We start from the raw sequence: 27,940 nt of genomic DNA, 5'->3' as shown, positions 1-27,940 counted from the left end.
GTAAAAGTTTCCAATAATCAGTTACCTGTGATAGTTTATTCACTCCTGCAGAATATTTCTATCAGTTTTCCCATAATGTGCTGGTAGATCTGTTTCAAGATGCTGTGTTCAGTGTGTTACATTATAAATATTATTTAATTTCAATGAACCACTGCAGTGACACCTTGTAGGCCCTGATGCAGTTTTCTTTTGGGGGGGGCTTGGATGGCAAACTGATGCCTCAGTCTAATCCTCACTGTCCTGTAAAAGTTTTTATTTTGGTCTGGGTAGAAGAATTAAGAAAGGAAAACTCTGAAATTAGAATATCCCAGAAAGTAAGCACAGATAGCTGCAACATCTGTCCTAGACTATCAACGTCTTCCCAGGTTTATTAAAAGGTGATTAACACAGGACTTGGCTCAGGCATAAACATGGTGCGATTCAAAACACACTCTTCAAACACACCTTTGCGGATGGTGCCAAGATCATGTCATCAAACGGGGCTTAACTAATGCACGTCCCCTGGCACTGCAGCCAAATGAGCAGAATACAAACACCTGTCTGCTCTACTTTTCTGTGGATTCATGATGTTGCTAAGAGGTGCCAGTCAGCTATCAGTCGGGTGATTTGGCTGAATGCTCGCTCACTGTGAAGAGCAGTGAAGGCTTCATATGGTGTTGGGTAAACCCCAGTGACAGTTTGTGGATTCAGGCCCATGCAAATGTGTTGCAGCCACAGAGCTTTGGACAGGTGAGCTTCAGTTTGGCTGGGGGGCTGGAAGAGACGGCTGTCCGTTACACAGGGCCAACCAGGGGCTGTAAGGTTGTAAAACAAGTCCTGTGAGCCATGTGATTCAGCAAAATGCATGGGAGTGTGCTCCAGAGCTGCTGGAGGGGGATCTTATGGAAAAAAGTTTGACATCAGATCTGATTGCCAAAGCAGAATCTTTGTGATGTTTTGCCTGTTTATTCAGGCCTCAGCCCGTTTAACGCAGAACAAAACACTCTTTTCACTGCTGTTGTAGTTTATTGTAAATTTTCTGCACAGAGACTTTTATCCCTTAGTCCGTTTTATAGTTTTTCAGGTGAGCAAAGTGCAGACTTCGTAACTCAGATTGTGAAGATAAAAACTACATGTTCAGTCTTTAAGCTGTTTGTCACCTCCCTGGAGCTTCATCTATAATGTGCAGGTTTAAGAGGGGAATCAATCTTCTCGTCCGATTCGCGGCATGAAAGCAAATTAGGACATTTCACATAAACTATTCCTTTAACACTGGATACCAAAATGACTGATAAAGAAACAGGAAGCTTTCTCATGTTCCAAGACATTGTTTAAAACGCAAAGTATATTTTATTTGTTTCCTACATTCCCCTTTAGCTCAGAATCAGTAACAATAATGTTTTTGCAGTTTTGACTCATGTCAACTGACTTTTCCTCTGGAACATAATAATCTTCATCAGATATTCTCAGAAGTCATTTTACTAGTGATTAAGAAACGTGTAAGAAAAGACCCGTGCATGTGCTGGATAATTTGGTACCATTTCCTTTACTGGTGACAACATATTTTACTCACGCAACCTTCCATCCTCCCTGGAATATTTCCTGCCCCACCTCTGTTTAACCCAAACCCTTCCATGCCTCAGCTTTTCCCTCAAACACATCACCTCACAGTCTCTCTGGCTCTCCCAGGTCCTCGTTCATTCCCCCTGACGGTGTCTGTCCCAGACTGTGGCTTACAGCTGCTCCCTAAATGAACCTGTGAACTTTATCCCACCTCCTGTACTCCCAGTGCTTCATAGACGCAGTTTCTGCATCAAAAACCAGTGTAAAAAAAACCCTGTTTTTCAGACACCCAAGCCTGTTGCGTGTGTGTGTGTGTTGTGTGTGTGTGTGTGTGGGATAACGGTTTAGGCACGTTGTCTTCTAGGCCGGCCAAGAAGCCCCAGGGCACCTCAGTAAAAGAGATAATTATCTTTTATCTGCTATGTTGTGACGGGAGATTATGGTTCAAATTTACAATTGTTAAGGAGACAATGCAACACGAGGCTGCTCTTTTGAAAGTGGGGTCTCGAACAAGTGAGAGAACTCCCACAATGCCGCTGCAGCTCATCCCTCATGTTTCAGGCATTGAAACAAACGAAAGGATAAGAAGAACAGCCATTTATTTTAGAGAAGGACTAAACAAATCCTATAATAGTTGTAGATGACACCACAGAGATACTGTGCATCTTGTGTAGGTGTCAAAGTGAGATCACTGCAGATTAAAGATAAACAGATCTCAACTCTCTCAACGTGAGCTCACCATGGAAGAGTTTAAAGCTGATGTTATTATCACAGTTCATTTATCAAAGCTCTGTCTCGGCAGAATATTTGGTTTATATTCAGCAGTTTTTTTGTGTCAAGTCTTATAGTTTAACTGTCAAACTTTCTGTCTGAGAGTTGGACCAGAAGATTAATCCTGCTCTCGTTTCGCTCCGCTAAATATGAAACTGCAACCCAGGTCCGAGGCCAGTTAGCCTAGCTTAGCTTAGCATAAAAGCTGCACCGCTAACATGCTGAACACTCTTTATTACACATTTTGGTGTGTGTGTGTGTGTGTGTGTGTGTGTGTGTGTGTGTTGGGGATTTTTTCGTGGCCGAGCTCAGTGACTTTCAGATATTGTGTGTTTGTGCATGAGTCAAATGTTTTAACCCTTCTCTGGTTTTCAGTCTTTCTGACGTGCTGAGCTGAACTTTCTTTAGCCCAGTTACAGCTGAGTGAGTCCTCACACAGAGAACTACAGACATATGTGAACTACATGTAGCAGGTATGGGTTTGCATTATGAGACAATCATTAACCCACAACACACAGCGTGCCCCCCCCCACACATGTGACCACACTGACACAGATTGGTTCATCCTTCAAACCAGTATTACCAATCCAGAAACTCTGCATTTGTGTGTGAAACACACATCAACCAAGAGATGAAATATTTGACAGAAACCATTCGTAGCGTAAAAAAAGAGAGATATCCTGTGCAAGAAAGTTTCTGCTCCCTATGCGGTGATCGTGATCATTTTTAGCACGGGGTGTGTTTTTTCTTCCCTCTGTCTTTACTTTTGAAATGCAAATTCTGTTATTATAGAAAATGAAATGATGGCAGGAACTCTGCAGGAGCTTTTTTTTGACGATTTCAAGAGACAACGTTTGCATTTTGAAATTAGATTTTGATGAAAGGGATCCATGTCCTAGCATTCACAACCACCAAATTCCTCCAAGACTGACCCCAAATCTGACCTGACCTCTGCTGACGGTGACAGCAGCGCAGCCTGGATGAAGATGGACTGTTCCTAAGAGCCGATTACACCCACACGTCTGTCATCATCCTCACCTGAAAGACGAGAGGCAGACGCAGGAAGAGAGAGAGACGGACGGAGAGAGAGACAGAAATAAGTGGTTTGCGTTGACGATGACAGTGATGGTGGAAAGAGGAGAAGAGATCACAGAGAGTTCGTCAGTCTGCATTCATCCTCACCTGCACCAGTCGCTGCACATGCAGTCACCCTTGGCAGGCGTCCACAGCCGAACACCAGAGGGAAAAAGGTCAGCCAGAGTCCATGGGGTCCCACCACGGGGCAGAGCTCTCCTCAATCCCTGTATACACACACTTATACACACACACACACACTATTCCCAATCTCATTCCACATGCCCCCATGACCTCACTATTAAAACACAGGAGCAAATCTCCCGATTGGTCACAGCAGCTCAGAAACAAATGATGCCAAATACCTGACTTCTGCATGGCCTTTCCTGCAGGGAGGCATGGGAAGGCTGCAGCCGCCCGATCTGGCATTCCACGTCTGCAAACATATCCCCATATTGGAAATGCGGCGGTTCACGATAGTCCCCGTGGTTCTGATGAAAGGGGGATCTGTCTGAGTTGAATATGTGTTGCGTAAGTGTGGTTCACCATAACCAGATGATGATGTGCAGAAGAGTTAGATGCACAAACTGATCGAGCTACTAGGACAACATAGTGTTGTATTGACTCCTGTGTCCTGGGTCTGATGAATCCCCAGCATCTGGACAAGTATTAGGATAAAAAGCATAATTAACCTTTCTGTGTTATTAGTGGGCTTTAAAAAGCAAAAGTCTACTGAGAAGTGAAATAAAGATAATCCTGATCTTATTAAGTCTCATGTTCACACACATCCCAAAGGCCAATTCTGATGTGTTGTCATGCAGCACATACTTTTATTTTTTTAAATTTTCTGTGATGTAGCACATGGGAGGAAGCGTTTGATGTTATCGGGGCGTATTCTCATTTTCTCTTGCTTTATTTTTATTGTTTCCTGTGAATTAGTCACATTTTGTTTTACTGTTTATCTTTCTGCTCTATTCTCAGTGACCTGCACGGCGCACCGACTCGCACGAGCCTCAGCAAAAGCTCAGCACAGTTCAGGTTAACTCGCCTGCGTGCTCGTGAAAAAGTGCTCGTGCAGGAAACCGAGGCATCTCTGATGAACGCAGGTCTGTGTGGTCTCATCCGTGCTTATAGTTTCCTGTAATGATGATGGCGAGAGGTGAAAGGTGACATTTTAGATCAGTTCTTTTGTGGGACAGGGACTGGATTTTGTGAACAGGGGTCTTGGAGTGGTAGGACAGTGGAAAAAGACGGACTTAATGCGCAGAGATCAGATGCGGATCATATTTAGGAAGAAGATTAGCATTAAAATGCTTTTTCTGACACTGTCTTACTGATTTTTGCAAGATATAAATTGATTACAACATGGAGGAAGCTTCATCCTGTCTGTGGTTCAGACAGTGGTTGAAACCAACACTAGTTCCTCTTGTTTTTCCAGCTAAACACTTTCAGTAATCTCTCAGCATCAGTACCGGTGATACATCCTGCAACATCACGTCAAAAGTGTTTCCACTAAAGCTTGAATAGTAACTTTCTCAGTGTGTGTTTGTTCTAGCATGCAAAGACGTGACTGTATGTGTGTTTGCCTTTAATTAGCTGGAAGATTAATTCAGGTTTAAGCATCTTCAGACAGGGAGGAAATCTAGAAATGATGCTGTTCCCTGATTAATCTGCTCCCTGCAGAAATGATAGATGTTTGACGTGTGTGTGTGTGTGTGCAGTGTTGTGTGTCGATGCATGTTGTGTATTTACGTATCAACGGGATGAGACAAAAGCTCTTTCAGCTTATCGTGCTCGTGGGCCGACCTCCCTGACCCTGCCATTTGATTTGTTCCTCTGTGGCCCCTGTTTGTTTCTGCTCTTCCTGTTCATGCTCAACTGCCCGTGTGAGTCGTTCCTGTGAGAGCTTGTAAAAAATATATACGTAGATACGTAGGTGCATTTAATTTATGTAAACATGGCAGGGTGTGGTGTGTGTGTGGAGGGATGCGACACAAAAAGAGACAGAAAACACAGCCCGTGACCACAGCGCTAACATGTCAACAGAGATTAAACTAGTTTATTATTTTCAAAGAGGAAAAAAATTACGAAACAAAAAAGCAGTCATATTTTACACTAGTGATTATTATTAAATTTTTACAACCATTCAGTCTGCATAACATAAAGAAATAATTCTACATCTTTGTTTCTTTCGTATTTTTGGTACTCTGATTTATACATACAAATAACAAATACAGGAACTTTTTTCACAATGCATATAATCTGTGGGCAGGAAGAAAGTCTTTCAGGTGTTCAAGTGTGTGTGTGTGTGTGTGTGGGTGCAGGTGTGTGTGTGCATGTATGTGTGTGTATACGTGCGCGCATCAACACAAACCAATAGCCCGAGACCTATAGCACATCCAAAAGAAAAAAGGAGAGAGAAGCCTGCAGCCAGAGCTGCTGACTCTCTGCAAACTTAATGCAACACAATTCACGCAGGCGAAAACCGAGGCCTGCCCTTTCTCAGAAGTCTCTCCTTCTCGCCTTCTCACCTCCTCCTCCCTTCTTTCTTTCCTCTGGGAGGCGTCCTCTCCACCGGCGGCAAGTCTCTCCACCTGCTGCGACTCGTACCCTTCTCATCGTTAGCTGCCCAGGGGCACGTTTCCTTTTTTTCTTACTTAATTAAAAAGTCTTCATTAAATGTACTGTATTTCATACAATTTGTACAAACATATTCAACGTCTGTCTCTCCTCATCTTCAGCAAGAAGAAGAAGGGGAGCAGGGTTTCCTGTTACACAGGTGCAAGGTGAAGAGTGGCGGGCTGGGAAATCAAGGGAGAGGGTGTCGATACAGTTTTTCGTTCTGTTCTTGTGATGTTCGTGTGTGGAAAAATGGCTCTCTGTACACAAATGGAGCTCCTGTTCATGTGGATCAGCTGGGAGGACAGCCTCGATGTGGTGGCTGCGGCTTGGGGAGAAAATGTTCTTTCTCTCCCTGGTTGGAGGGGAAAAAAAAAAATCTTCCCCCTGGAGGTCAGTGTGCAACAGTCAAGTCAAGTCTGCAAAGCATTCACATCGCAGAGGTACACTTGGATTTTATAAAAATAAGATACAACTGAGGACAAAGGAGCCTGAAGCCTGTCGTTCTTGCACCGCGGCTCGGTGATGAGACAGGGGAGCTTAGGTCGGGCTGAGGAGCAGTTTTTTTGTCTTTTAGGATATGGAAGCAGGTCAGCAGAGGTACCGAAGGGGGTGGTGGCGAGGCCGAGGGCTCAGGGGCGGTGCAGCACAGGCTGGTCTAACCCATGGCTGTGACCATACTGGAAGGGTGGTGTGGGGCAAACGGGAGGCTCGAGGAGGGGTGCATTGGTGTGGGGGTGGTCAGCATGTGGCTGGAGTGCGAGAAGGGAGGGAAGGACGACATGTGGCGGGACAGGGCGGCCGGGCTGAAGGAGCTGCTCTTGTCCATCAGGCTCTTGGAAAAGTCTTCCATGTTGTCTTGGGACTTTTTGCTTTTCTTGGACTTGCTGGACATCTTCCTGTTCCTGGTCTGGATGCCTTCTTTCTTCATGGTCAGAGGTCGGTTGATCTGCTCTCAAAAGGAGACAGAAAAGACGTCAGATTAGTATTTTGTCGCAGGCAAATTCAGAGCATTTTGTTCACAGGCAGGATAGACATTCATAGCGATGGTTGAATTGACATTAAGCAACACAGTAAAAAATAACTTAAGTGAGGGCTGCCACCGCGGATCAAAACAAATTAGAAAAATGTGGCACACACTGAGGTTTTTAGTTTTCTTACAGGCAGATTTTGGGGTTGTGGGGAAACATAATGATATGTATGCATTCCCATTATGAGGAAAATCTGGCTGTCCCATCCTGAAATGGTAGATTGTTCATATATATATATACCCTGTGTGTGTACTGGGGTGGATTTAAATGTTGATTCCTTTAAGCTGGACTGTGTCTGCCAGAAAGAGAGAAAAAGGCAAGATGGAGGGGGTGGGAGGTGGGGAGAGTGTGTGCACAACGGAGACGGAGAAGGCTCTGGCAGCTAACGTGCAGCCAGTCGACCACAGAGACACATGGCCATGACGACCGGCGGCGTCGGCCAAGTCCTCCTCTCCACCCTCCTCCTCAACCGCGTGGCCGTCTCCTGGCCAAAATGGCCCCGGCTGCCATATTCCAGGATAGGTTTAGCTGGGAATGAGAGCTGGATGATGGAATTCCGGCTGTGGGCAGGATTATGAGAGGAGGTGGATGAGGCCGACTGGCTTCCTGATCTTTCTGAGCGGTTCTTCCCGGGGAAATGGGAACGGGGATTTCTCGTCACTCTCTCACACTGTCTGAGACATTTTTCGCTGACTCTAAGCAGAAAGGCCTCGATGATTAGCGGAGGCCAGAGATCTGTGCTCCCCCACCCCCAGTGATGTGGTTTCATTCTCTAAGATGTGGCTCTATACTGGGGGACTTTCTCTGCTTCGCCTGCTCTGCTTCCAGCTCTGAAACACGCTGCACCCACCTAAAGCCGGTCAGGCCTGTGCTCTTTGATGCTGAGATGTCTACTGTCTCACACAGGGCCTCCAGCCTGCGCTCAGCCGCCGCCCTGACACATCAAACAAAAGCCAAGCCAATGACCACTGCGTGCACAGAGCAGCCTCTGGCATCCTCCGTCCCAACACGGCAGAGCTAACCATCTGCAACCTCAGCCGCTGTACAGAGGTGTCAAAGCAGTGCACACTCAGAGGTACGAAGATGACGACGACATCGTTCACACGTGGTGAGAAAACCCGATTGCTAAAAAGAGTCTGCCTTTGTTTTGGGTATTAACACAGCCTTATGCTTGTGGCAACTTTTCTGTTTTCACAAGCTTCTTATCTAAGCCAAAGCTTATGGGACAACAAATTGCTACCATCAGGTGTTTTGGGACAGTCCCCCACACATCAGGGGAACATGCAGGCCAGCAGGGACGCCGCTCAATTCCCCATGAAGAATGTGGAACTTGTTTCAAAGGGAGCAAACCCCAACAGAAGTCTGGATTTACCAAAATAAACTAATTTCACAATTACGCCAAGGTCAGGGTCGGTTCAGATGCTAATATGTAACTGGGAAATATTATTCTTCTCTCCTTTTAACCTTGGTCTGAATCTGTTTCTGCAGCGACTACCTGCCTGCCAAAAGTAACATGGGAAAATGATTTAACAGGGAGCGCTGGCGTGACAAGCAGGCCGGCAGAGCAGGATACTCTTCACCTTCCTCACAGGGATATGGGATATGGGCAACCTTTATCTGTTGTCAGTGAGAGGGAAAATATTACCTACATGTGGCCTCAGAGCAGTTAGCCTGGTTATTATTATTATTAGTTTCAGCTACAATGGCTGTTTGATTAAAAGTGACAGCTTTGTGCACAGGAGAGGCAGAGAGGGAGAGATAAACGAGTCCCTGGGGTTTTCAGATTGAGGATGTGAAATGATGTGGTGAGGCACTAACCAGCCCAAAACGAATCAGACGGATTGGTGGTCAGAGGGGGGACTTCAAGTCCCTGACGCGCTTGGAACCAAAAGGCTAGAAATAAGAAGGAAAAAAAAAAAGTCTTCCTGGAAATTAATCGAATTTTAATTAAGCCTCCTCTTTAATATTCAAAAGCAAGGCGGCTGCGGGCTTAGTTCACTTCGGTCTTATACGTTTTAGATTCGCACTTACTGCCAATAAATCATATTAATTCCAGGGTATTTGTTATCGCCTTGCCCCGGAAATTCTCTGCAGGGAAGAGTCAGATAAAATACCGGGAGGAGGAGGGAAAGGTGCCCAGCAGGACGTGAGGAGGAAGAAAGAAAGATGGAGCCGCAGAAATAAATATTCAGCAGCAGCAGTGATGGGTTGGAGAGATATGCTGGGAAGGTTTATTACTTACATTGTGCAGTTTAAAGTAGAGGCCGCAGGCGTTACACACCGGGTCCCCGTTGGCGTTTCTCCGCCACAGCGTCGTCGTTGTCGTCTGACAGTTTGCACATGACGTCCCTGCCCGCCGGGCTGCGGACTGCACAACAACACACAGAGGCCAAAGACCGTCACATGACCGCATAACAACCCAATCACCGTGAAGGTTTATTCTGACAGATTGGACGCCAAGATCCAGGGCTGCCTGTTCCGGCACTACCCGTGATTTTCAGCTGTAACAGGCACTTTTGTTTGTGGACTCTGACTTCACAAACGCCCTTTGGCAGGTCTGCAGGGCATTTCACTGGCATCTGAGGAAAATACGGCATTTTTAAATGCTTCACAATAAATTTGGTCTGGTTTGAGGATGTCTGTGTAGTCCTGGCAGCCCTGTATTCATGGCATCTTACATCGCAGCTAACAAGTCTCACTACAAAAAGAAAGGAGCAGTGTAGTCTTCATTATACATTAAATACAATCTCCATTTTGACTGATGTGCACGGCTGAAGCATTGTGGTGAAAACAGGCTTCATTTTGACTCGAATCTCCACCCATGTTGCACTGAGTGCCAGCTGAAAATAGTTTCAAATAAAGACAGAAATACGAAAAACAGAGCTGCTTTCACTCAGGCTAAAAATAGCGTCATAGAGCACATACCTCCTGAAGAATAAATATTTACAGAAGACATAAAAGCAGTGCCTTGAAATGGAGAGCTATTGAATCTGATTAAATTTGCCCTCAAAGTGCGTGTTTGTGCCACGAGGCTTGTTTTAAAATGTCCTGAAATGAAAAGAAAGCCAATGTGTTCATATAGATTTGGTATCGATTAAGCCTTTAAGAGGCTCTCATATAGGAGCAGGGATGAGAAGGAAAGAGAAATTCTCAATATATGCATCCAAATGGAAGTAAACGCCAATAACTGCACGCCAATTAAAGCCCAATTAAAAGCAGAGAATATGGAGATTTGGGAGTCCGCTGCAGGCAGAAACAGCTTCACTTCGTCCTGACACACTCAAAGTCACGTCTTCTCGGGGATTTAAGCGCCACAGTCCAGTTTGCTGCAGCGGTTTGACATTGATGTTATAATCTCTAAAAACAATCAATAAACAGGTGACCGCAGAGGACAAACCAACGTAAAGGACTACATTATCTCTGGGGGGGATTTCCAATTATACACATGTGGCCTACTAACCCCAGCTGCTGTGTGCTGCGAATAACCAATCAGATTGGAGGAATAACCCTTATTATGTCTGTTTAATCCGTACATGACGTGTGTATTATAACTGGCTCCAGTCTTTCCCTCAGCTCTGCTTTTATTGCATTATCTTACACTACTTCCATTTTTTTTTTTTTTTTTTTTTACATTTTTACCCTCTTGTGTTTTTTTATTATTATTACAGTGGAAATAATTCCTCATATTTTATATGATGATGTTTCTACCATCAAAGCCATAAATATGTGAAAGACTGGCTAAGGATAATCTGATCGATCTGATGATTGAGTGGACAAATGATCAGATTTGCGGCTGGTGTTTGGTCTAAGTCCTCCTCTGATGTCCCTGTCTGGCCTCCAAATAAGATTTTTTTTGTTTGTTTTTGTTTTTTTTTTTGACGCACATAAATCTGGACTACGGGGTCAAATGTCGCGTGGTAATAACCCATACCTGACCGTCCTGATGCTTTCACGCAAAGATTATGACACTAAACAATCTCAAGTCGTGACTCTGTGCTGACCTGGCTCGGGCTCTGCAGCCTTTATGTTTTGACTGGGGAACCGGGGCTGTGTTGTTAAAAGCGACTTATCTGCGCTGCTCAGATATCCGGCAGCCCTTTCCTGGGCAGCCGGGTTTTCACTTTAGAGGCGAGGTGGAGGAGAGAAGAGGCCCAGAGCAGGACGGGACAGGACAGCCATCTTTGCCTAGAAAGAGTTTCTTTTTTCATAAGAAGGCAGGGGAACTCCTCTACAGCTCATAAGAGGCGCAGCTCTAACGAGAGGGCTTTTCCTCCTAATAAGTGGAAAAAATAGCTCCACCTGAAGCAATCATTAGAATTGCAAAAATATATCCTAATCACTGCAGTGCTAAGGTGATGTTTATATGATGGAGCTCTGTGCATTTCTGAATGCAGGCCTGCAGCTGCACTGCAACCAGCTGCAGTAGAAGCAGATTTATCTTTAATGGAGGCAATGCAATTTCAGAATACACAGAGGGGCAAATGAAATAGCATCGTCATTGCATTAAACCGTGCAGTTTTTTCTATTGTAATATCTGAAAACAGAGACCTGCACTTGTCGAGTCAATTTCCTGCAGCTAATAGGCCTACTTCTTCCTGGATAGGGGAAAAACAGAGAGAGAGACGGAAATGTCATCAATAGAGAAATGTGGTAGAGACGTACCAGCCGTCGCTTGGGTTTGATGAGAGGGCGATTCTGCCCGTTCATCTTGTGATAGAGTCCGCAGGCGTTACACAGATAGTGACCCGTACCGTCCCGCCTCCACAGCGGAGTCGATGTGGCCCCGCAGTTCACGCACTCTCTACCTTCTGCAAGAGCCAACGCACAAACACGCACACGCACACACACGCACGCACAAAACATGGAGACAGTGCCCAGGTCAGTTGGTCCGCACAAATTCAATAGCAGTCTTGAAGCATGTGATCTACGCTGGGAATAGAAGAGGTTAGTGAAATGGGGCAGATATAGTTTTTATAAAACATGCAGTTAAACATCACCAGTTCCACAGTCAACAATGATGAGAATAAACATACAAGTGCAAGCAACAATTTTACTGCAGCAGTTATATGTGTAATACACACACATTAAACACGTGGTTTATGGTGGTGAATACAACAGTTGTGTTCAGGTCCAGAGGCAGAAATTATTTCAGTAAACTCCAAAATCTTTAAGCTGCGTGTCCTTGAACTGGATTTTAGATTGAAAATAAAGATTTTTGGTCCGTGACAATTTTTTTTTAATCTAGTAAAATAAGTCTCCCCCCTCCTCTCATCATCATCCAATATTAATATTAATAATAATAATAATAATAATAAATGCGCCTGTTTATATTATTTCGTCTTTCTATAACGGCTTGTTGCTTCTGTTGAGAAATTACTGAGGGGGTGTTGAGGTTTGACTGGCACTTCTCTAGTGACACCGACAGGTGAGACGCGCACTAACACTTTGATTATTGCAGCTTTAGGGGCCCTGAAACTGAAACAAGGGAGCTGCAGTCACCGGCAGATTATTTGAAAGCAGAAAGTCACACAGGGCTTTTGTGCAACGCAGAGAGCCTTTTGCATTTTCGTGCAGCCGCACTTCCCCTTTTTACGAGCTGCAAAAACACAGAGCCCGACTTGTTCACAGAGACACAGAGGGAGACGCGTCAGTCCAGGTCGAGCCGCGTTTAAATGTGACAGACAAGCACCTGGACGAGTGTGTGATCCTTTGTGTCTTTCTGCTTTCTTTCTAGTCTGAAAAGAGGCGACGGTGCTGAAATCAAACAGGAACTGTGTCGGATCCAGTGCATATGACGCGAGAAAGCAGGCCTGTACAAGGCAGGTCTGGTATTTCACGCGGTGCTGAGGCTTCAGAAAAATGCTCAGTGAAATATTAAGTTTATAAAGCGCACAAAGCGCATGGATAACGTCATTACAGTGAAGATACTCTTCAGCAAAACAGGAAAAATATCTTTAACTGCACATTATCTCACATTATCCACAAATTAAACTCTGTGTGCATTAACGGTCCTGTGTGTGATGCTGAATAATCCCGATGATATGCATCAACTAATCCACTGTTTTCTGTACTCCCATCAAAGCGCTGATATTAATCTCATTACAGAAAACGGGTTTTCAGCTGCGCAGCAATAACCTTTAAAATAATTACCCTCCTTACAATTTGGAAATGTCTCCCCTCACTCTCTGTGTTTCTCCCCTCCCTCGGTGGTTCGTGCGCTCTGCAACGGCGACGGTTCACCCGCTTTTTCCCTGTGAATGAACGAGCAGCATCCGGTGCTCTACCGCTGGGTAAACAGTGCAACTGTGGCGTGCACTGGTCTGACAGTAATGGGATTATCTTAAACATATAAACGGGGCGACACAGCCCAGAGAGCTGGCTTCCCCTCTGTCTCTCTCCCCCTCTGTGTTTGTGCAGAGGAAGATGGAAAAAATGGCCTAAATTAATCTAAGCGTTCAACACTGAACTCGCTTGCGCCATGAGGATTTTATTTTCCTAAAAATATGTCAAGTTGTATCTGAGAAATATGTAATTTTGTTTTCAACAAATAGCCCTAATATTCAATTTCTATAGCAATTTATTTATTTCTGTATTATTTAATTTAATTAAATTTAAATTGCCTATATTTTTATTTTATTATTTTTCCCTCAAACTTAATTCCAGTTCACATTATTATTATTCATTATTATTATTATTATTATTATTATTATTATTATGAGACCGTGATGAAAGAAGGAGCTTTGAGGCGCACTGATGTGCCTGTTGACCCGTGTGGCCTTTAGCCTGGAGAACTTGTTCATGAGGGATCAATGACCTGATCATGGGCTTTTTTTTTTTTTTTTTTTTTTTTTGCTTTGTTTTTTCTGAGATTAAACATGGCTGATCATTAAGGCTGCAAATCTGGGGAATAATGTTAGATCAAAAGGGAATGTAATAAAGCGCACGCCTACCTGAACAGGACCTTGTTTTTGGTCTTGTTTTGGAACCATAACTAGAAGGTGACCCACCTATCAGGCTACTTGGTGGGAAGAGGCCTGGGCCGTATTCAGGGACATAGGGTGGGTATGTGGCGATGGGGTGGTGGGCAGAGGATGACCCTGCTCCGATTGATGCCACGCTCCGGCTCTGAGCTGACTCCAGTTTCATACTCTCGGCCAGGGACACCTGGTACTTTATGCACTCTTTATCCTCCTGCCGCCCGGAGCTGCTGGAGCCCGGGGTAGATATGCCGGGGTCCGGGGATACGTCTTTCGGAGGGGTCGGGGGAAACGTGAAGAGGTGCGGGCTGGAGTGACCGGTGGACAGGGAGGAGGAGGAGGCCGGGGGGTAGACGGACAGGCTGGCCGGGGAGCCGTGGTGCAGGGGGTTCTTGGGGAAGGGGCTCAGGTTCCAGGGAGAAGTGCTGGGGTGCGGGGCGATGCCTTTGCTCCCTGGCTCCAGCCAGGGCAGAGAGCCGTGCAGTAATGAGGGACGGCACACCTGGCTACCTGAGGCAGCAGAAACACAGAAAACATCACAACCCGACCTCAGTCAGCAGCAACAGTAAACACACTTTAATTCCTCTGGCAGTGTCGAGTTTTAGGCCTAAAACACATTTACGCACAGATTATCCAACAGATTTGTGTTGATTTTTAAATTTCTAACTACAACACAGTGTCCTCATTTACTTTGACTCCTGTTGTCCGTTCAGAGTCTCTTCAGTCTAGTTTCTGTTGCCTTGTGGAAATCATTTAATCCCCCTGAACCTTTCCCCATTTAATCCCCCGTTTTCCCCTGAACGGGCCTTAATATGACAGCAGAATATCGCTAAGTCAAAAGCCTCAAATGAAAAACAAACAAAAAAAAAAAAAAAAAAAAAAAAAACAACCTCGTGATTGACTGTCCAGGAAGTTAAAGGCAACACCACAAATGACTCTATCTGATAAAAAGCATATTAGAAAAAAAAAAAAAAGTTAAATACTTTGCATGTGTGAGCGTTACCAAAAATTTTGCAGGTGTATCTGTGACCTCTGCGCCAACACAGCTATTCGGCTAAATCCGTCACATAACGATTAAGCCTGGAAACAAATTACGCACGGGCTTTGGAAACCCTTCTTTGACATATGAGTCAGCTGAATGTCATTTTGTGCTTGTAAAGTTTAGACGGGCATCGGTTGTGATCTAAGTGGCACACACAGACCATAGTCAAAGCAGAGGTAAACCATACATATTCACGGCGTGGTTTCAAAACACTGAGGCGCTGAGGCTTTTAAGACAAAGTCAGCTCAGGCCAAAAGCGAAACCTGCTCGGGATCACAGTCAGATAATACAAATAATTCCAAACACAGCGACAGTAATTGAGTCGTTGCTGCAGGGGTAGATTACGCACAGAGATTTAAACAGGATTGTGTTCACATTATTAAATAAAAGGCCTAAACAGGCCGTTTACTTACTGTGTGGAGGAGGAGGATACCTCTGGACGGCTCGGACAGAGTTTCCATAGTACGGAGAGACGTGGTTCCCCTGTCCATCGATATTAAACAGTACATCCACATCGTCAGCGAGGGGATACTGCGAAGGGTCCATGTATGTGTGGCCGAGACCCGGGTGATGTGAGCCGGGATGCTGCTCGTTCAACACCGCGGGATGATGGCTCATCCATCGTGGCTGATCCGCACTTACTTCCATTGCTTTGCTTTTTTCTTTAGCAAATGTTCATGCACGCCGAAGAAAATCGGTACAAGTCACAAAATAAGAAACAATCTGTCCCAAATCCGTTTTTGTTAAATCCACAGGTTCCGCGCTTGTTTCCGATCACCTGGAGACAGAGAGAGGAATTTATTGTCTTATTTTAAAAAATATATATGTGTTCACATGCAGCACGAATTAAACAGACAGGAGTCTCAGCTTAAAGTGAATTTACCCGTGTTAAAAAAAAAAAAAGGATATTCAAACACGGAACATACCCCACATTACAAATGCAACAAAGGTGTTGTCATATAAATACGTCCAAAATGGAATCCAGTCCCACGCAGAGTTCCTGAACTTCTTCCTCTCAGAAAAACGTCAGTGTTTCAGCCCAGCTCAACAAGTAGTGGAGGTTTGCACGGGCGCAGGACGTGTTTGCTGTGGATGGCCTCACTGCGCACTGACCAGCACCAGCAAGTTAAACTCACTGATCAAATCTCTGTTTGTGCGCAGTTGTAGCCCTCTCCATTAACTCCGCTCCTCTCTCTCTCTCTTTCCCTCTCGGTCTGTGTGGCTCACCCTTGCTACCTCTCTCTTGCTCTCTCTACAGCCCCCCCTTTTGCTATTTTTTTTTTTTTTTTTTTTTTACAGTGAAGGCATTCTTTCAGGATGGCGCCAGGCAGCTCAATGCTTGCAGACAGCTGTGGCGCGACGCAACTTAAGGAGGGTCTGTCAGTGTCATCAGTTAAGGGGAGGGGCCTGACCTAATTGAATATAACGTGGGCCCGGAGAGATGCAGAAGTGCTGCAAGAGGCGTTTTTTTTTTTTTCAATGACCTTGTCAAAAAAATCTATAATGTTATATGAAAATATTCTAATGAGCCTAAGCAGACTTCACACCTAGTAATGCATGGACAAATAGGGGAAGTGCACAGTTAAAGGAATAAATACATCTAATAAAACTAATTATACAAAAAGACTGTTAATAAAAAAACCAAATACACATTTAAAAATAGATTTAAATATCAACTTATCATAAACGTAAATAAATATCACTAGAATTTATTAGTACAAAAGGATTTGTCTGGATATTTTTTTGTAAAAGCTGCAGTTGGTCTGTGCACAGCCGTAGAAAGAGAAAGACTGCAGCAGAGCAACAGGCCAGTGGCAGGTTGCGGGACATTTATGCTCTTAAAATTGTGACAGTGCGTCCTCTCGCGGTGACAGGCACATTATTCTAATGGCAGCTCCAAACTGAGCCGATTTCTTCACCGTGAAGCAGCCGCGGACAAGGACGCCCGGGTGACTGAGCTGAAAGTCTCCAAAAAGAAAAAAGAAAAAGTCTAATGTATGATATTATTGGCTGTTAACTTATCGTTGTCTTTGCAACAGCCTGGCCCACTGCAGCAAGTCAAACAGACAAGCAACAATGGCTGGTGTCATTATTTATTCAAAACAGTGCATTAAATGTAACACGAGAGCGCACACGGGGAGTGATTTACCCACCGCGCTTTTCATCTCTTTCCAAGTTGAACAAATAAAAGCAGCGGCGATAATTTAAAGAGCAACCTTTCCCCTGTAAGTCAGAGAGGAATTCACCCTGTGTGCTCAGTGTCACACATGCACGGAGCCGCGCACCTCTGGCCTTATTCCACATCGGTGCGCGGCAGAAACGGGGCTGCTCCTTGGGGAAGTATTTTATGTCTAAGGCTCAGTTTGGCTTCTCCGTATACTTTGGGATTGGTAATAGTAGAGTCGTGTGTGTGTGTGTGTGTGTGTGTGCGTGTGAGTGTATAGCGGCGGCAGCCTCGCCGACGCCACTGGATGTGACGTCACCGCGGTCAGGAAATGAACCCTCTCACGGCGCGCAGTGTCAGCGGGAGCGCGCACGCCCTTGCATCACGTAGGTAGGCATTATCCTGTGACTGTGTAACATCAGGTACAGTCGGTTTGATGGGAAACTCAGTGGCTTTACAGAAACGCATGAAGTGGACTATTGGTAATCAATAGTATGGGTAATCAATGAGGCAGGCTAAAGGTTGTTTTTAGTTAGAATTAAGATTTTTAGACATGTGAACATACGGGGCCACACGCTCAGGTGATGACTCCATTTGTGCGTATTGGTGTTTATTCCAGACCCCCCACCACACACACACACACACACACACACACACACACACACACACACACACACACACACACACACACACACCCTTAAATATCGAGGTTGTTCTCAGCTGGGCGCGTGGGAGCAGAGTCTGAAAGAGACTTGGCAAAGCGTCCCGGTTCTCCTCTCCAGGATAGCCCTACCTGGAGAGAGACAGAAAGAGGGAGCGCGTCTCACTCAGGCAAACCTGAGACTGAACTTGGATGCAAACTGCTGTAGCTGCCATTGTCAGGCTGTCAGCGGACTCGTGTAATTATCCTCTCGAAAAGTATCGCGGAGCCATTATCCACAAAGTACCCGTTATAGGTGCTCGGAGGCAACACATGACGGTAAATGTAGCCTAAAATCCCGATTATGTTTTTTGTTTCCTGACTGGATGTATCGAAGCTTAGAGAATGGGACATGGAAGCCATCCCTTGACTTGATTCCCAAGCCTCGGTGTCAGTAACGCCGGAGCTTATTCAGCACGGAATAAGGCTGGCTCTCTTAAAAAGTTGTCATTTCTAATCCCAAACTGTCGCCCCCGATGTGAGAAATAGTGGCTCCTGTTCTGTTTCTCAGTCACCGTGTGAGAAAATCTGAGACGAGTCTATTTTTGAATCTAATGGCCTACAAATAGCAGCCTTGTTGTGCCTAAAGGTTGATTCATAAAAGTGGGCGAGGGGCCAGTGTTGATGGTGGAGATAATTTCTGAGTGTGTCAGCCAGCTCTGATTAAAATCAAGACACGGCACAGTTTCTCTCTCTGCACTGTGGCTGCCAATCTGAGACACGAAGGGATTATTTCAGCGCCAGTGTGGAGGATGAAATGTTGTAGATAACGTCTGTATGGTTGCATGTGTGTTTACTTTGTGCCCCGTCTTCCTCTGCATGGCCTCGTCACTAATTCTAATCAGTGTTTTTCCTCATAAATAAGAGTTTCCTGTCGTCAGCTGATTAAGCAGAGGTCAGGAGATAAAATCACAGTAATAAAAATGCATTAGAGGTTAGAAATACTAATTTCATGCTACCAGGATCCTACTGCAATAATAATACTGATTATAATCATTACAACAGCAATAATAATAATAATTTAAATAGCTGCACATATCCGAGACATAAAAAAGAGCAGAACACATTTTAAATATTATAATAAAAAATAAATAATAGCCTAAAATAAATAATAAAAACTGTATGTGTGTGTGTGTGTGTGTGTGTGTGTGTGTGTGTGTGTGTGTGTGTTTACATTCTCATTAAGGCCTGTTTCATCCGCAGCTCTGATATCCGGTTGTATAATGTCACATTTTGCTCTGTTACACTTTCACTCACTGTAACAGGAACCGTCCAAAAATAAACAGGACTCTTAATAGCCTTCATCACAAAATAGAAACAAAATAAACCAGATAAATAAAATCCAGACCCGCAGGTCTGATCAGGTCTGATCGGGTCTGCTGCAGTGTGTGTTAGTTAACATCAAGGATCCTCAGCCCCTGACAGGCCAGTCGTGGAGTGACTGAGATATTTTAAAAGCTGCTTTATACATTTTGAAACCCGTGTATCACCTCGGGTACACGGTTCATGTCAGTCTCTGTGAGTCATTTGTTTTGTCTTTTCAAGAAACAGGGCAGCAGTTCTGTCAGCATGAGAACCGACTCGGCTTCTTAGAACAAAACGAGGGCGTCAAATTCTGCTCGTCGATCCCGTGAAACTTGAAAACAGAAAAGACTTTCCTAGAATGATTAAAATGAGAACATAAACTGTGAGATAAATCATATTTTCTTCGAGGGTAGAAAGGCAGCACTTCGCTTCTTTTTTTTTTTTTTGTCTGTCATTCTTCCCAAGAAGAAAAAAGAAAAAGCAAACAGACTGACTTGTGATTCTTATCTGTCTCTATCGCTTCTCGCCAGACGAGCTGATGTGATCTTTCTTTTTACGCGCTGGGCCCTTTCACCTCGTGTCCCCGACACAAACCCAGTCATTAACATTTTTGGCTGATTTATAAATTCTGGTATCAACACTACACCAAGCAGAAAATGGCAGAATTTAAATTTGAGCGCAGACTCAATCCACAATCGCAAATTCTATGCGACGTGTCCTGTTAAACCGCGCACCATGAAATCTCGACCCTGACACTGAAATGAAACCACAGTATCTGCTGCACATCCAGTAAAGGCCGGAGGTGGGTTTTTAAAGCCTTTTATATCATTTTAATAGGACTGCGATTTTTAAAATAACCCCAAAAGTCGGTTTTGATATTTTGAATAAGAGAATAAAAGGAGAAAATCGTTAACTAATTTTCTCTGTAAATATTGTAGGAGCACGGCCCGTACCAGCGCTGCTTCTCTGCCAAATCAACACATTTCAACCAAAGACGAGATGGAGGGAACTAATAACTGGGGGAGCGCAGCCTCAGCAAACCCAGCTCTTTTATTATGACCCGCCGGCAAAGGTAATCAGATCAATTTCACGGCGTGTATGGGATTCTGCCGATAGCAGCGACCTGAGCGGGGGCTAATAGGTCGCTGAAAACCCTCATCTGCGCTATTTCTGGGGACATTTGGTGACGGGAGGCTAAACATTGGAATAAATGCAGCTGGCTCTCCTTTCGCCTTTTACATGTCAATCCCAAGTCTTGCTGGACACACGCGAGCATGAGCACAGAGGAGACCGAGTTCCACCGCGGCGATTCTCTCCGCTGTTAATAGAAATAGCACAAACACACAGCTACCGACCACGTTAAGGGCAACAATGGCGGTTGTTATGGATGTTGTCGCCACTATTATCAACCCTGCTGCTCCATTTTCAGCAGCCGACTGAAGGTGTAACCAGCTCCACTGATCTCCAGTCAAAACCCTGCGAATTCACAGATTGTTTTCGTTTTACTTCAGTCGTTTTAATCTAAGCAAACATGCAAATCCGTGAGCAAAAGTTTCCTCATCCTTCACAGACGACCAGCATCAGTGAGCTGTCATTTAGAGGAGAGGCAGCCTATTGGACACAGCGTGTCGGATGCACCGGCTTCAGAGCAAATCTAAATATTTACTGACCTGTGGTGGACGCTGGACGGGCGGAGGCTTTTTTCCTGCAGATGTGAAGAAGCGGTGACATAGAGATGGAGGCGCCGATGGCATTTAGAGGGAGAGAAAGAAAGAAGGCGAGAGTGTGAGGACGGGGAAGAAAAAACACACTCGCTGCTGCTGCTGCTGGTGGTGGTGGAGGTGGAGGTGGTGGTGTGCGCGCCCTCGGTCCCAGAGTCACAAAACGCGTGCACATAGGCTAGCGGGCAGGCTGCACTCAATACGGGCCAACCAAAGGCGGCCCTTTTACCGTACTTACTGTATTGTGCACGCCAGCTCTTCCGGGTCTGAATGCATTACGGGGGACTAGAAACCACCAAAAGCCCATAGAAACCAAAGAGATTAATCACAGGGTTAAAATAGAACTAAGGTAAAAACATTTTTATCAGGCATCTATTCTTACGCGTTTTGGGCATTTCCTGTTACACTCCAAATATTCTGCCTGTATTCATGCAATTTTTCTTTTTAGTATTGTTTTTGTAACAACACCTGCCCAAACCCATGCAGGTGATGCTACTGCTGCAGCCTCAGTGGTTTCCTGGTGTCAGATCTCCACCACAAGCAAATTATTATCCATAAACTACATTTTGTCCTGACATTCAAAGCGAAATAATCAGATTTAATGATGCAAATATGCAGTGTGTCAAACGTAAATGTGCAAGGCCTGTACTTTGTGTTTGCAGGCTGAAGGTTGTGGACTGTGTTAGTGTTAGAGCCTGTGCAGTTTGGCTCTGCAGATATTTCATGATCTCACAGTGACACAGAAAATGTTGCACCTCCTTTTGTGTTGGAGGAGCAGCTTTTTTTTCTCTCTCTCCTCCACCACAAAGGACACATGAAGCCATGGCTGCTGTCTGATCAGCACGAAATAACCGCGCCAAACTGCACAGCATTTAGAGCCACATGTGAACTGTACGTAGGCAAACAGATGTTAAACCGCTCCCTGTTAGTGTGGTGATGTGAGGGGGACCTGTGCTGCGGCCCGGTGGTCTCAGGGGTCTCTCTGAAAGCGGCAGGGCTTCACACAGACCCAGCAGTAACCCGGAGCGCAGAGAGGCCTACTAGCCTGCTTACTGACACCATGGCTGACTGAAAGGAGCACCAAGCAAATCCGATCCTTCTCTCTGTGAAATGCACTGAGGAGGAGAGAGGAGGGAGAGGAGAGGGAGGATGCTGGAGGCTTGGTATCTCTCATGTTGCGCCTTGACTCTCTGAAGGAGAATGTAAACTGATCACACCCAAATCTATCTTTGGCGAAGAAATTCAATTAAGGTAATAAATTAAAGATCATTTGCTCGGTATAAACTTACGAATGCGACTTCAGCCAAACGCGCATTTTCAAACCTGTGCAAATTCCAGCATTTCCATGCGCAGCTTTTCGTTTACGGAATTAACATTTTAACATCTAAATAGACTCATAGAACAGCACACCCAGATAGTAATGATTTATTAATCTGCCTTGATGTAAATGAAGTGTTTATTTTGGGAATCACAAGCTCTTCGGTTTCAGTGTAAAGGTGAAGTTAATATGCGTCTGTGATAAATGCGCAGACTGATGGCTTTGATAATGCAAAACAGTTAAACCAGCATTTATGCCGCAGATAATTAAAGCGTCTTATAGGTGTAATAAAACGATTAATTAAGAGGAAAATAATAAGAATCAATTTCGTCTTGTTCAGTCAGGATACAATTAAATAAGAGGAAAATAAATTGGAATTTGGAAAAGGAGCAGGAGTGAAATGGCTCATTTTTTTTGGAGGAGGGTGTAGATTTGAGAGTCGGTGGTTAATTAATTGTAAAATGAGACAGGAAATGGCCTGGATCCCGGCTAAGGTTTACCTGTCGTTACTGGGCCGCACTGTATCACATTAGTGGGGCAGCCCACCGTCTCCGTTTTGCTGTAACAGGCTATAACGAGAGCGTGCGCCCGCCGCCGTGAAATCGCGTGATTAATGTAGAATTTGACGCGAGCTCCCGCGTGACAGCAGAGGCTGACAACAACCCTCCGGTACACCGGGCCGTGATGACAAGCCGAGCCTGCGCACAGCGGCCTTTCTTCCCATCCCAGTCGCAGCCAGCAGCAGACAGTGAGGAGTCACAGTGTCTCCTTTCTACTCTGATTAAATGCAGCAGCATTTTCAGTCCCGAGCAGCTCATCGTTTAGGCTTCACTTTGCAGCTTCAGACTGTGCAGCTGCAAAACATCCAGGAGAGCAGCGCTTTATCTGCACCCACCCCTGTACCGTGGCTTTTCTGCCCCGTTAGTGCATTAACGGAGTAAATCATTTACGGTCACCCGCTTTTATAGCCTCCTGGTGTAGCCTAAATTTTATTAGACACTTCCCACTCCAAATGTGAAATAAATGCTGCAGTATATATCTCCCTTTTCTCCCTGCCTACATGATTCTTCGCTGTAAATGTCGAAAAAGATGACCTTAATTTGAGACAAAACACCTCCAAAAATGTATGGGCCACGCATTATCTATTTACTTATTTATTTTCTCAATGTGTTTTATTATTCTCGCCCGGTGCACTTCTCCCAAACGCTAAGCCAATGTGGTTTTTTACGGCGGCTTCCTCCCTGCGATTTTATTTTAAAATATTAGGCCGAGGTGGGGAGAATTATAAACGACTCTGCTCTTATCTGCTCCCTTCACGTATCCAGGATCACAGAAGCTGATTAAGAAAGAAGTCACAGCCAACGCTGGATTCATAATGATTTGGAATAATGAATCCTTATCTCCCCTCTGCAGATTATCAGCCTTTCAGCTCGCCATGTTTTGTTACATGGGATAATTTATTGCATCTAATACATCACAATGAATCTGATGGGGGAAAGTGATGGCCATGTTAGGAGAGAGGCTGCTTTTTTATCCCGGGGCAATGAAATGCCTTTACGATTTTTAATTGGTAAAATATAAGGGGATCTGATAAAAAAAAAAAAAAAAGAAAAAAATAGAAGCACAGAGGTATAATCTTGCCTGCTAGTGTTCCAGCAGCACTCTGCACTATAATTAGTGTGTCAATTTCAACCTGAAATTAACAGCATCGACCTGCCATCTCTGCTTACGCCGGTGGAGTCAGCTAGATCCTAATTTCGCATGATTTATTTTTCACCAAGAAGAGATAATTAATCATAAACACTGAAAACAGTGCAGCAAAGTGGAGATAACAAAATATTTGCATCTAAAAAAGATTGGATGAAGCTAATTCGTTTTCAGTCCACCACCCCCCACCCCCTTTCCCACCTGATGTAGCCACTGCTGCAGTTCTCATGAGCACCTCCAAGATTTTTAATTTCCCATGATTAATCTTTGGGTGGCGATGTATCATTAATCACTACATGAGATGGGGGCAAAGGGAACCGTGTGGCCCGTGCGTAAATAGCAGCTACAGTGTGTGGAGCTGTAATTGTTGGCTTGTGGATGTGTAGCATCATGTGCACGGAGGTGTCACTGTTGTTAGGAAGCGTGCCATCTTTCTCTTGCCTTTTTTTATTTCAAGGGGTGGGAGGTGCAGCCTGCCAGTCTGAGACCAGGATGCAGCGTCCAGAAGCCAATACTAATAATACTAATAATAATAATAATAATTTTCCATGCAGCTCGTCGCTGTTTTTATTGAATAGCCGGTCTTTGTTTGGAAGTCAGCACTGGCACGGTGCCGGTGCAGCTCTGAATTTTTGGATGGCGCCATGTTTAAACTTGGGCATGCTCACCGTGCCAGGATAAATTTGCATTTTATTTGCAGCTGTAATTAGCTGATCAGCATCTCTCTGTCTCCCTTTCTCCCTCTGCCCATCTTTCTTCTCATTATGATTTTGTATTTTCGCCGCCTCTTTCACTGCCTCTCCCCAATCCCTCATTTTCCAGTGTCCTGGCAGCGCCACCAGATGTTTATCAGTTTTATACCCAGGGACACTGCCATGTCAAACAAACCGGGGATGGACACTTACAGGCGGTTGGGTATCTAGCAAGCCCTCCCTTCCTCTCCCTCCTCCTCCTCTTCCTCTCCCTCCTCCTCTTTCCTGGCTGAGCAGAATAATCCTGGGCTGGGTGGCCACTGGGAGTCCAGTGAGGACTGTCTATGCGAGAAAAACAGCCAGATCACGTTGGTTGTTGCTTAAAGGGGTCTCCAAAATAACCCGATTTCATTCATCACGTGAAAGAAAATCTTAATCGTCTGTCTGTGCGGACACAGGCCACATAAGGGCTGATGGGAGGCCCAGATCCTGCAGATAAAGATGTGGAGATGATCTTAATGAGATGCAAGGCTGGGGACCTGGGGGGGGGGACAAACGTTCAGTCAGGGCTCCTCCCAGGAGAGATCAGCACAATGCAACCTGCCTGTTATCTGCAGGGGAATGTACTCTCTCTTTAATGAGCAGTGGTTTATTAAAAACACACAGCATTTTAACCTCATAATTGAAAAATGGCTTTGCAGGCTCGCCCGGACCCCCCTTTACTCCCTCAGTGCAGTCTTGCAGCGCCGCTAACACAGCGCGTATACAGTAGCTATCTCCATGTAGATCACCTGTGTTGCAACAATCACAACAACACGTTGAAGGGTTTTGCAGAGCCCCTGCTTGGCCATGATATACAAATATTTATCCACTGATAAGAAACCGCCACTGTAGCAGATAAACTCCTGTTCCAGTGCGTCAGGAGCGTCTGTACAGTCTCAGCAATTACAAAATATTTCCCTTCCTCTGTTCACTCTGTAAACTTCTCTTTTAATTCGTTAAATCGTTATTAGGAGACTCCCTAAGCCGCTTTATTCACTGGCTGTTTGTGTGGCTGTGGAGTCTGGAAAAGAAAGAAAGCAGAGAAGGAGAGAGGGAGACCGGAGTGGGAGGAGGGCTTCCCAAAAAAAAAAAAAAAAAGCGAATAAATGAATGACTGGCTTGGTTTTCCTCACAATCCATGGAACAAATAGCTAACATTTAACGTTTACACCCTGCCTGGCGACTCGCTGGCGCTGCGGTGCCGAGCCGAGCCGGGCTAAAGTGTCCCGAAAGCCTTTGGAGGGGTGTAAGTCCCCGGCTATCGGGTTCTCCAGATCCCCTTTAAATGACTGTCAAAGAGGCAAATATCAAATTGCATGGGGTCTCACTGTCCCGCCTTCTCTGGCTCTTTCTGCGGTGTCTGGCCGCCTGGCACCAGTAACGCGTTACTGTAATGTGATTACTTCTGCAGGAGCAGGAAGCCACTTCCAGGGAATTCACTCTTTATGCTGAGTTTGTTGAGGTTTTATTGAAAACTGACGCCTGGTAAATAACAGTCTATAGCTACATTTGAAGAAAAAGCAATTTGGAAATTATTTCCTCTTTCAAGATGATTATTTCTTCATCCTTCTCCACAGCCAGTCATCCAGTCTACATGTAGAGAGGTTAATAAACCTTTGGTTGGAGCCAGTATCTATGGAAAACAAATACAGTAAGAAGAGATGGATGCAAACTGACTTTAAAATGAACTGGGTTGATGCTCGATTTGTTTTTACTGCAGACTGCAAGTTAAACTTATGCTTCTGTGACGGATGATTAGATCCAGGCTAGAGCTGGTAGCAGAAAGTCTGCAATGACCATAACCCCCCCAAAACCCTTCAGCCTCTTTAGGTGCAGTGTGTATTTTTATGGGCGTTTCATTGTGGAGGATATGTAACGTGTAGCTGCTCCAGTTCAAACCGCTGCTTCTTAACCACATGAGCCAAAAGCATCAAAATCAAGCAGAGAAATCTATGAAATAACAATAATGGTGCCAATAGACTAATGAATGGAAATGCAGACAAATTTTAGATTAAAAAAAAAAAAACAAAAAAAAAAACTTTTTCCCCCTGACTTTTTTTTCAGACCTTAAAAAACTTCAAACAAAAACAACAGAGAAATATCTGAACTTGGACATTTGCAGCCATTAATTAAACTTTAGTTTTAATCCAAAAAGGGTGAGGCCTGGACTCCTAATACTGAAAACTTATAAAGACTCAGGCTGAGCAGTAAAGTTAATCTCACATCAGTGTGGTGCTATAGGACACACTTTATCAACAGTACTCAATAGGTACAAGAATTTAATGCAAATCAAAAAAAAAAAAACTATTAACCTGCTATTGAGTTTTTAAAAAACTGCCCTTAAAAATAATCATCATTCATATTTCTCTCAGCCTACACAGATAAATACTGATGAGAGACTGAGCTAAACTGATTTCAGCAGGATTTACTCCCCTTTCCCAAATTAGACACACAGACGTGTTGAAAATAACACATCCTTTCTGAGTGTGTAGCCTTATCTACAGAAGGCCTGTGCATTGTCATTAATCTTCACCAGGCTAATTAAATTAATCCATCGCCTCTTGGCATTGGAATATAACGGCCACCACTAAATCCGCTGCAGGATAACAGATTTGTTTTTAAAACGCAGAGACTTCCCTGCTTTAATAGCTTACAAAACGCACCAGGCCGGATTCATTATCAGCTGCTTATTTATTTATTTGGGCCTAGCTATATGTTTTGTTTTGTTTTTTTCTTAGCACACGGTTCCAGATGAAACGCACCTTTTGGCTTTGAGAGTGTGTGTTTTTGTGAGCAGGAGGAGGTTGGAGAGTTGTGGTTTTGATTGACAGGCCGTCCGCGGGATCATGTTTAATCCCTGGCTCTCTGGAGCCTGTTCACAACTCATTTCTGCACCAAGAGATGGGGGACTCTGATGGTTGCCAAGGCAACGGCGATACTGCTAAGCCATTTCCATTTTCTGCAATGAAGTGTTTGGGGGGGGGGTGGACATTTGCAACAGAGGTCGTCCCAAAGTCATGCACAAACACAGCGAAGGGGCTCGTTACACTCAGATTACTCGTTACTTTGGCCAAAAAGTAATATGCATTCATACATTTCCCATTATGGAGCCTGGGCGTTACTTTATGGCTGGAGGAAGTATTCAGATATACTCAGTAGTAACACCACACTGTGAAATAATAATTCAAATTGTAATTTCAACCATTAAACTGACTAAACAGAAGTAAACTGCCTG

The 27,940-nt window shown here is 44.6% G+C and overlaps 1 protein-coding gene across 7 annotated transcripts; it reads right to left on the bottom strand.

Annotated features, from left to right (window-relative positions):
• Positions 1-5,419: 5,419 nt before the first annotated feature.
• Positions 5,420-16,339, bottom strand: gata3 (GATA binding protein 3). Of its 7 annotated transcripts, none has more exons than XM_026326971.2 (7): positions 15,983-16,336; positions 15,470-15,834; positions 13,988-14,524; positions 11,789-11,845; positions 11,586-11,632; positions 9,280-9,405; positions 5,420-6,955 (listed from the first exon to the last, which is right to left on the bottom strand). In XM_026326971.2, exons 2-7 carry the CDS (start codon positions 15,702-15,704, stop codon positions 6,665-6,667), a joined length of 1,293 nt encoding a protein of 430 aa, XP_026182756.1. In that variant the 5' UTR covers positions 15,705-15,834; positions 15,983-16,336; the 3' UTR covers positions 5,420-6,664. The 7 variants fall into 7 exon arrangements, with proteins under 7 accessions (XP_026182756.1, XP_026182759.1, XP_026182754.1 ...); XM_026326974.2 differs by having other exon boundaries at positions 14,045-14,524; XM_026326969.2 differs by having other exon boundaries at positions 11,586-11,845; positions 15,983-16,339.
• Between the last annotated feature and the right edge of the window lie 11,601 nt (positions 16,340-27,940).

Source organism: Mastacembelus armatus, chromosome 23 (genome assembly GCF_900324485.2).
Source record: "Mastacembelus armatus chromosome 23, fMasArm1.2, whole genome shotgun sequence".
NCBI lineage: Eukaryota > Metazoa > Chordata > Actinopteri > Synbranchiformes > Mastacembelidae > Mastacembelus > Mastacembelus armatus.
Note: the sequence above shows the minus strand (reverse complement) of the source record. Positions and strands in the feature narration are given on the sequence as shown.